Below are 10,601 nucleotides of genomic sequence, written 5' to 3' on the forward strand. Positions count from 1 at the left end.
TTCGTCATAAGCGCGGCTTGGCAATTAATGAGATTTGTCCCAGGTGTCACGAAGGGGCGGAATTAGTTGCTCATTGCATTAGATATTATGGCAAAGCTAAGGCGGTGTGGAAATAATCTTGATCCTTCCTTACTGCGAAATGCTAATTAAGTTTTCTTAGAGGTTGGATTCGAAAGGCTATGAGTGAGAACTGTTATCTTGACGTTTCTGGTTTGTGGTAGATTTGACGGGATCAATGCAATGATATTTTTGTTCCAGATGAGGCTTGGGCGGTTAACAAGGTGATTTTTCTTGCTAAGAATAAGAAAACGGCGTGAGTTTTAAAGCATTGTGACAAAGAAAATGCTTTTTGTTCCTGAGATGCAAAAGAAGATTTGGAATTTGGACACTTCCTCCGTCAAACTTTTTTCAAGTTGAATAGTGACGCCAGTGTTGGTCATGCTGGACTATAGCAAGGTTTGGTTGTGTTTTTAGAGATTCTAAAGAAAACTGGGTTAAAGGTTGCCTTAGGACTGTGCCGGAGTGGAGTATTCTCGTGTGAGCTTTTGGCTCTTTGGAAGGGTATGAAATTATGGCATTAAGCAGGTGGTGTGTGAAATTGATTATTTAGAGGTGTACCTCCTTCAAATCGATCAATATCCTGCTCAAACAGGAGAGAGAGACCTTGTGATAAAAATTCAAGAACTTATCTCTAACAATTGGGAAGTCTACTTTGATCCGGTACATCGTGAAGCTAATAGCATTGCGAATTGGATGGCTAAGCGAGGAGCTCGAAGGACGTTTGATTATACTGAATGGTTATCTCTAAGAGAGGAACTTGATGTGATCATTAGAGCAGAATCAGACTGGTTCCTTCTTCCAGTCTTGTGTGCTTTCTTTTCTTTTTTTGTTTTTGTTTCTGTTTCCTTTGTCAAGTCAACCAAAAACAAATTGAAGATAGCATTTCTTTTTTTTGGCCCAAAATATTGTTGAGAAACTTTGTCCACAAAAAACAATTGTAAAATTTGGCACGCCCATGGATACATGTCACTTCGCCAGCGTAGATTTCATGCCACCACTACCACCACCACCTAACTCAACTCTCTCAAGTCTCAAATAATAAATTTCAACCAAAAAGGAGAAAATAAAAATTGTTAAAAAAATTAAAATACCAAATCACAGTCAGAACCTGAGTCTACATTGTATAGTATTTGAGTTGCATACCCCACAATCTTAGTGACTCATCTCTTGCAACAATGACAGCTTCCTTCTCATCTTTCGCTCCTCTTTCTATTTATTTATTTATTTCTATCTATTATAAATGTTTGACAGTTTCCGATACTTATCATTGCCTTGACTTAACCCCCATTTCATTCTTAAGCAACGAATAATTCCTGATTTACCATTCCACATACATTTATCATCCCGTGCCTGTTTTATTATTATTATTATTATTATTATTATTATTATTATTATATGGACAAATCCAAGTTTGATTTTTCTGGCTCAGTCCTCATCGACCCCCATGTTTTTTTTTAATGTTAGTTCCGTGGCCACAGGGTTGTGAATTCTGATCAGTGATCAAGTACATTTTTAACTCAAATCAAATGGGGCATCATAATACGAAAACACATTAATATTCTTCACAATAGTTACTATGCATTTTTAGCCCTTAAATTAAAAGGCTCTGTCTTTATCTGATGGCCACATATCTCTCTTCTTTTTCTAGACTCTTAAATTGGGAATCTTCACTCAGCTTTGTGATCAATTAATCCTAGCCTACTCCTTCACGCTAACGCCTTTTTAATTTAATTGAATTTAAATTGTGATTCTTATCTTAATATTGCAGAGTTTTGTGTCATCATCACTTAGCATATTGCAGGTAAACAACTTTCGAGTTTCATCAGCTCTAACTTTTTTTTCTGTATCTGATTCAATTGCAATATAAAGGTTTAACCTTTCCATCTTGGGGTAACTGAGATTTGGTTTGAATTTTGGAGCAGTGAGGTATTTGATCTGAAAATTCTGTACCAATTTCATGGCGGAACTGATAGGGCCTCGCTTGTACAGTTGCTGTAATTGTAGAAACCATGTGTCACTCCATGATGATATCATTTCTAAGGCTTTTCAGGTGAAGAAACACCCTTTTTTCTCTCTTTTTCTTTTCTTTTCTTTTCTTCCTTTCTCTTTCTCATCCCTTTTTTCTGCTTTGCTATCTTTATTTTTTGGGGGACCAGGATTTTGATGGGAATGTTACTTATTCTTATATCTTAGATGTGAATTTTACTGCGGCTTTGTGAAATTTCTCCATCTGCAACTGCCTATCCTCTTTATGTTATTTCACTTATCTTTACTCTGTTTTCCCCCTTCAATCCAAACACTTATCCACCTACTCAAGGTATTTGAAAGGTACAGTGGTAGCTGAATTTGATGATTTTATTAATTTAGGGTTATGATTACTGCTAGAATATGTTTTGTGATAAGGATAGGCAGAGTGAGGTGATTTCAGGAGTGGAAAATATTCTGGGAATGCAGTGAATCACTGGAACCCTGTGAATTCTGTGGTTCAGTTGACAATGTACATTTCTCAATCATAGAAATAATTGAATATATCCATACTCTATATGTCAGCACTGATGAATTTCATGATGCATTACTGCTCCAAGTAAATTGAACATTTTCATGCTTGTTATAGTGTAGTCTGTTGAGCAGTGATAGAGTGAAACTGATGGTGATAATGTCGATTCTGGTTGGCAATGCTTAAGACATTGTTTACAATCAATTATTTTGCCTGTTCAGAAAACGACAATTGCATTGAATTTCGATGTTTGGTTATCATCATAGCAAGTATGATTTTTTGTTGAAAACATCATTTCAAATGTGGTAGGGAGGCATTTGCTGAGCCTCATATCACGGTGATTGCCAACAGCGAGCCATGATATACGAACATGGTTCTTGGATATGTCGTTGCAACATCTCCAATCTACAGCCAAAAACATGGTTGTGTTTATTTTAAATTCTATTGCAACTGTCTTTTCCATCGCATCAAATGGTTATCATGTATTATGTCCACACAAAGTGATGTACAAATAGAATTTATCTATACATTTTCATGCTTATGCTCGAGGGATATCTGTTTTTTTTTATTTGGACTTCATATGCATCCCAACTATAGGAATCTCGCTGTTGACCTTGATATGTCAACTTCATTTTTCTTTGGTTTTACATCTTGCAAAAGCATTACTTGATCAGGTTCTGATATTCTTTTCATATAACTTAGGGAAGAAACGGCCGAGCTTTTCTTTTTTCCCATGCCATGAATGTTGTCACAGGACCAAAAGAAGACAGGCATCTCATGACTGGCCTTCACACCGTTGCTGATGTTTATTGTGGTGATTGCCGTGAGGTCTTGGGTTGGAAGTATGAAAAAGCTTACGAAGCATCCCAGAAGTACAAGGAAGGAAAATTCATACTCGAGAAATCAAAAATAGTTAGGGAGAACTGGTAGCACTCCCTTATGAATTACAATGCTGCTTGATCGTCTTTTATGTCTACGTTCGTTCATGGTTTGTGCTGGTCGTCTTGTACAGGAAGTTCTTGCCTTACCCAATTTGAAATTTCTTATTGTTTTCTCCAACTTGCATTATTCCCTTGTGCTATATGACTACAATTGAACTTGTAAGATTCATCTTCTGGTCTGTGGATATCAACTTGAGAAATCTTTTGAGAACAGTATTGCTGCAAACTATGCCATTTTACATATATCTGTATAATATATTTTATTTAGCTTAATCCAATCATGCATTTAGTTTTTTTTCCTTACCATTGATATGGTTCTAACTTTTAGTATGCTTACTTCTAAGATTCAGGTAATTAGAGGGGAAGTGAACAGAAAGAAATTGATTTACCTATCACTGATTTAGCACTTAATTTCGTAGAGGATTTATTCCACTGATTCCAGTATCATTGTGAGGTTGTGTGGTAAATGCTTTGAGACGAAAATTAGGATATATTTAGACAGAAAAGTTCTATCTTCATTACTTTTTTTTCCCGAGATTTTGTATACAAAAAGCTAAGAAAAATTTGTAACAGGACACGGACATAGTTGTCTTTTTTTGTCTAAATTGGTTGTGTCTCTCATCATCTCTTTATTTTTTGCGATAGAACCATAGATATCATAATCCTGGAGATAATCTTGTTTGAGCAATTGAGATTGCATGCCCAAGATTACTAGTTAAGGGGAAGAAGTATGCGTCACTCAAAATGACCATATGTTGGTATCATCTATTTAACTTTCTTATTTTTTTAAATTATTTTTGTTCTGTTTCAGATTTCCAGTAACAAATGCAGCCATGGGCTTCTCTTTGTTGTGAAATAAATAATAGAAAAGAGAAAATAAATATAAAATAAAAAAGTGTAAATAGATAACTCTAGTATTAATATTCACCATAGCATATAAAGGAGAAGAGTGTTTGTTGTTATTGCTGTGTAATATTCCTCATATCAGGCTTCTCTATTTATAGGCGTACAAAAATTAAAATTTCATATGTAATTAACTTCAGTCTTGCCTTGATAATTTGAACTTTTTCATTTGAAAAAGTTAGCCGCTCAATTATTAATGGGTATTTACCTCATGCATCTTTATCATAACATTTCTCCTTTGATGACCATATAGAAATATGTCTCGTTAAAATCTTATTAAAGAAAAACTCTGTGAAAAAAAAAAAAACTTTAGTAAAAAAAAAGAGTAGAATATCCTTTGTGATTATGACTGCTTCGTTAAAAATCTTGTCAAGAAAAATTCAATAGGGATAAAAATCTTACCAAGGGAAAAAGAGTACAGTCTCCCCCTTTTGTCGACATTATTTAATATCTTGAAATCGGTGCATCCCAAATTTGATGTACCAATCTTTCAAAGGAGGATTTTGGAAGCGACTTTGTAAATAAATCTGTCAGATTATCGCTTGAACAGATCTGTTGGACATCAATTGTCTCTTGATTTTGAAGATTATGAGTGAAAAAGAATTTGGGAGAAATATGCTTTGTTCTATTACCTTTGATGTATCCACCTTTAAGTTGAGCAATGTATGTTGTATTATCTTTAGACATAACAGTTGGAGCTATCCTTATGATTAATCAGTCCAGATGATGATAGAATATATTTGATCAAACTCTTGAGGCAAAAACACTCGTAACTTACTTCATGTAATGCTAGTATTTTAGCATGATTAGAGGATGTTGCTGCTATCGTCTATTTCGTGGACCTCCATGATATAGCTGTATTACCATATGTAAATAGGTATCCTGCTTGAAATCTTCCTTTATGTGAATCAGATAAGTATCCAACATCTGCATAGCCAACTAATTGTGACTTAGATTCATATAGATAAAACAAACCCATATCAACTATTCTATGAAGATATAAAAAATTTTGTTTGATTTCATTCCAATGTCTTTTGGTTGGAAAACTATACCTTACTAGTAAATTCACTGCAAATGATATGTCAGGTCGTGTATTATTAGCAAGATTTATTAGTGCTCCAATGACACTGAGATATGGTACTTTAGAACTAAGAATATCTTCATTTTCTTCTTTAGGATGGAATTAATCATTTTTCACATCTAGATCTTAATATCATTGGGATACTTAATAGATGTGACTTATCCATATAAAATCTCTTCAAGATGTTTTTTGTGTATGTTGTTTGATGAATAAAGATCTCATTTTTTGTATGCTCAATCTGCAAGCCAAGACAAAATTTATTCTTTCCAAGATCTTTTATCTCAAACTCTTCTTTTAGAATTTTTTATAATTGTTGGAATCTCTTCAGGGATTCCAATGATATTTAAATCACCAATGTACATAGCAATTATAATAAATTCAGATGCAGATTTCTTTATAAAAACACATGGGTAGATATCATCATTCTTGAATCAGTTTTTGGCCAGATACTCACTAAAACGATTATACCACATTCGTCCAAATTGCTTTAAATATAAAGATCTTTTCAATTTTACTAAGTATAACCCCTGCGAATATTCATGGGATGGTTTAGATATCTTTATACCTTTAGGGACTTTCATATAGATATCATAATCTAATGATCCATATAAATAGGCTATCACCACATCCATTAGATTCATATGTAGTTTATGGTATGTGAATAAACTGACCAAATAATGCAATGTTATTACATTTACTTGTTTTTTCATAATCTATACTGGACCTTTGTGAAAAATCTTGCGCCACAACTCGAGTTTTGCAGCATAAAACTTCATTTTTCTTATTTTATTTTCCCACAAATACACATCTGTAACAGGTCTTACATCTTCTAGTGTACGGACTACAGGTTCAAAGATTTCACGTTTTGCAAGTGAGTTAAACTCAGTCTTCAAAGCTTATTCTCATTTCGGCCAATCATTCCTTTGTTGACGTTCTTCGTCTGTTCTTGGCTCAAGATCCTTACTTTCATGCATGATGTATAATGCCACATTATATGATGTGTATTTCATTGACAATTGTTTTATTTCGGTTCCATTTTTCTCCTGTAAAGACGCTCAAGATCCTTACTTTCATGCATGATGTGTAATGCCACATTATATGCAAATATTTCATTGACAATTGTTTTATTTCGGTTCCATTTTTCTCCTGTAAAGACATAATCTATCGAAATCTTATCGTTTTCACAATTTTCAGGTACTTGAACATCTTTTGGAGACAAAACTATATCAGAATTTTAGACAACTGCAAGTATCTTTACGATGTCTTTATCTTTTTTAATAGGAATAATATTTATCTCTTTTCTTTTTCGAGAATTTTTGTCTTTGGAATCGACAGGCCTAGCACGCTTCTAACATGAATTTGTTTCGGTCGCTATTTGTTCGACTGAGACATCAATTCGAATTTGTGCATTTTCAGCTAGTATATAGGATTTAGTAATCCTTTTCGTATCAAAAAATGCATCAGGAATTCATTTGCTATTCTTTACAAATGTATAATCTTTTGAACTTCTAGTTCACATTACCTTTATCGAGAATCTAAATGCATTAAGGATGATGCATTTTAATTAAGTTCTATTTCAAGAAGCTTATTCTCTCTCCCTAATATTAGAAATTTTGATTTATCAAAATGACAATCTCTAAATCGAGTTTTAAACACATCTCCTGTTTGTATCTCAAGATACCTCATTATAGAAAGAGAATCATATCCCACATAAATTCTCAATTTTCTTTGGGGTTCTATTTTGGTGCAAGAAGTTGAGACAATTGGAATATATATCGCACACCCAAATATCCTCAAATAGAAAATATTTGGCTGTTGGCCAAAAAGTAATTGCAGAGGAGAGAATTGATGGTAATCTGTTGGCCTCAAACGAATAAGTGTTGTAGCATATAAAATTGCATACCCCAAACAGAGGTTGGGAGATTTATTCTCATAAGTAAGGGTCTAGCAATTAATTGGAGTCGTTTAATAAGTGATTCTACTAACTCATTTTGTGTGTGAATATGAGCTACTGAATGTTCAACGCTTATTCCATTAGCCATACAATAAGCATCAAAGGCTTGAGAAGTGAATTCACCACCATTATCAAGACGAATTGCTTTGATTGGATTTTTTGGAAACTGTGCTTTTAATCAAATAATTTGGGCAAGTAATCTTGCAAATGTCAGGATGCAAAAAGATAATAAGCACACATGTGACCATCTTGAAGATGCGTCTATTATGACCAAGAAATATCTAAAAGATCCACATGGTGGATGAATAAGTCCACATATCTCGCCTTGAATTCTTTCAAGAAATTCAGGAGACTCAAATCCAATCTTTACTGATGATGGCCTTAAAATTAGTTTTCCTTGAGAACATGTAGCACAACAAAATTCACTAAATTTAAGAATCTTCTGGTTCCTTAGTAAGTGTCCCTGGGAGTTTTCAATAATTCTCTGCATCATTATTGTTCCAGGATGACCCAATCGATAATCATGCCAAATTATAAATTCATTTGGATTAGTAAACTTCTGATTTACAATGACATGTGATTCAATTGCACTAATTTTAGTATAATATAATCCAGATGAAAGTGAGGATAACTTTTTTAATATAACCTTTTTATTTGAATCATGAGTTGTAGTATATAACTACTCATGATTTCCCTCATTCATTTTTTCAATATGATATCCATTTCGATGAATATCTTTAATACTCAACAAGTTTCTTAGAGACTTGGTAGACAATAATAGTATATTATTTATTATGAATTTTTTTCCTTCGGAAAACAAAATTATACCTCTTCCGAAACCTTCTATCACATTATTTGAGGCAATAATGGTATTAACATATTCTTCTTTTGGTACAAGATGAGTAAAATATATATTACTTTTGAGAATGGTATGTGAACTTGTACTATCCGCAAGACAAACATTTTCATTATATATCCTTGTCATTTTTTTCAAAGACAAATAATAATAGTGCATTATTTAACCGTACATGCATAGTAAATTTGTATTCTTGATTGGAATTGTTTTGAAAAAAAGCATTGTTCATAAAAATAGTGTCATATACTAAAATTTTATTATTATTATTATTATTATTATTATTATTATTATTATTATTATTTTAAAACTTGACACATTTAGTAATTATTTATTTACATAAATACTTAACAAACTTAAATATTAAATTTTTTCGATCAAATAGCTGCTAATATTTCCTTCAAATCCTCAAAAAAAATCAGATATTTCATAATGAGTGATGTAATTTTTAACAACACCCTTTGAAATAATATTTGTCTCATTTTCTTTGTTATCTTTCTTTAAAGATACTTGATAAAGATCAACTAAGTGCCTTAGGATACGATAAGTGACCAATGGCCTTTTCCACCACAACGAAAATATTTATTCTCTATTGATTTATTTTGTCCATTATTTCTTTATTTATCCTATTTCTGATAAGATCATTTCTTATGAACATAATTTTTCTTTCTTTCATAATTTTTTTTGTTACCAAAACCTTGTCATTTACCTCTTTTTGGGATTATGATTTGGCGCATTTGTTTCAGGAAAAGGGGCAGCGCCAACTAAGCGCGCTTCATGATTTCTTAAAAATAATTCATTGTTACGTTCTGCAACAAGAAGGCAAGAAATTAGCTCAAAATATTTTTAAAAATTTTTTTTCTCGATACTGCTACTACTGGAACACATTCGAGACATGAAAGGTCGAGAAAGTTTTCTTTAACATGTCATTATCATTTATCTTTTTCCCACATAATTTCTTCGTGAGGTAATTCGGAACATTCTTAAATTGTATTCATTTATGGATTTAAAATTCTGTAGACGCAGTGTGTCCACTCATATCGGGCTTTAGGAAGTATCACTGTCTTTTGATAATTATACCTTTCTTCAAGGTTCTTCCATAGATATATAAGATCTTTGTGAAATATTCATTTTTCAATCTTTCGTCAAGATGACGACGAAGGTAGATCATAGCTTTGGCTTCATCCTTTTGGAATGCATTATTTTCAACTTTAATGGTATCTGCAAGATCCATTGAATTAAGATGGATTTTGGCATCTAGTATTCATAATAAGTAGTATTTTCAAATATATCAAGAGCATTAAATTCAAGATGAGAGAGCATTGACATAATAAAAATTTAATTTATTATCCGAGTCTTCTTAAATTTTGATTAAAGTCTCGTACTGATAACGTATTGTGAAATAAATAAATAAAAAAATAAATATAAAATAAAGAAGTGTAAATAGATAACTCTAGTATTAATATTCCCCACAATTAATATCTCAATATAATAGAAATGATTCATATATTATATATCGTAGCATATAAAAAAGGGAATGTGTTTGTTGTTATTGCTGTGTATTATTCCTTAAATTTTCAAATGTAATTAACTTCAGTCTTGACTTAATCGCCCAAATATTAATGAACGGCCCTTCATGCATCCTTATAACTTCAATATTTCTTATATTAAAAATTTTATTGTATTTACTTCTTTTTTCCAATTAATAAAAAAAATTAAAACACTAAAAATGAAAATATGAAAAATATAAGATATTAAAGATGAACATAGAAAAAGATTTTACCAAAAAAGAAAAATCTTCTTTATATAGCATACCCGTCTTTTATTCCTAGAAAATTGTTCTTTGGATTTTGATTTAATTAAATTTTAAAAGTTAGTTATTTTAGTCTTTAACTCTTTAATGTTAATTTACTCCATTAAATATTTAGGGTTAGTTACTTTTTTTGTCCCTAAGGTTTGAGGTGAAAATCAAATTCGTTTTCGATCTTTTTTTGTTATTAAAATCATCCTTAACGTTACAAAACATTATAAAATCATCTTTTTGTCCATAAACAATATTTTTTGACAATTTTACCCTTTAAACAAAAATAAAAAATATTAAAAAAAATCACCCCACCCCACCCCCTATCACTACCTAAAACAGAAAAAAAAAAAGCAAAAGACAAACGAAAGAAGAGAGAAACAGAGGGGAAGAAGAAAGAAAAGGAAAGGAAGAAAAGGGAGGTGACAGCGGAAAAGAGTGCGGCCGCCGCCGTTGCTGTCGTCATTGTGTCGTAACTAGAGAGAGAGACAAAACGAGGAGATGAGAGAGG

At 32.1% G+C, this 10,601-nt stretch overlaps 1 protein-coding gene across 3 annotated transcripts; it reads left to right on the top strand.

The window, feature by feature from the left end:
• On the top strand, positions 1,376 to 3,791 carry LOC107605872 (protein yippee-like At4g27745). 3 transcript variants are annotated; one of them, XM_016307804.2, is made up of 4 exons: positions 1,376 to 1,564; positions 1,829 to 1,861; positions 1,980 to 2,110; positions 3,260 to 3,791. In XM_016307804.2, exons 3-4 carry the CDS (start codon positions 2,018 to 2,020, stop codon positions 3,485 to 3,487), a joined length of 321 nt encoding a protein of 106 aa, XP_016163290.1. In that variant the 5' UTR covers positions 1,376 to 1,564; positions 1,829 to 1,861; positions 1,980 to 2,017; the 3' UTR covers positions 3,488 to 3,791. The 3 variants fall into 3 exon arrangements, with proteins under 3 accessions (XP_016163290.1, XP_016163289.1, XP_016163288.1); XM_016307803.2 differs by having other exon boundaries at positions 1,983 to 2,110; XM_016307802.2 differs by having other exon boundaries at positions 1,379 to 1,861; positions 1,983 to 2,110.

The sequence above is a fragment of the Arachis ipaensis genome, chromosome B07 (assembly GCF_000816755.2).
Source record: "Arachis ipaensis cultivar K30076 chromosome B07, Araip1.1, whole genome shotgun sequence".
Classification (NCBI taxonomy): domain Eukaryota; kingdom Viridiplantae; phylum Streptophyta; class Magnoliopsida; order Fabales; family Fabaceae; genus Arachis; species Arachis ipaensis.

What these genes read in the sequence shown, in the direction of transcription:
- LOC107605872 (XM_016307804.2), top strand. Translation starts at nt 2,018, where the DNA reads ATGGCGGAACTGATAGGGCCTCGCTTGTACAGTTGCTGTAATTGTAGA. An exon ending in TCATTTCTAAGGCTTTTCAG is followed by an intron (nt 2,111 to 3,259) that starts GTGAAGAAACAC and finishes CATATAACTTAG; the next exon opens with GGAAGAAACGGCCGAGCTTT.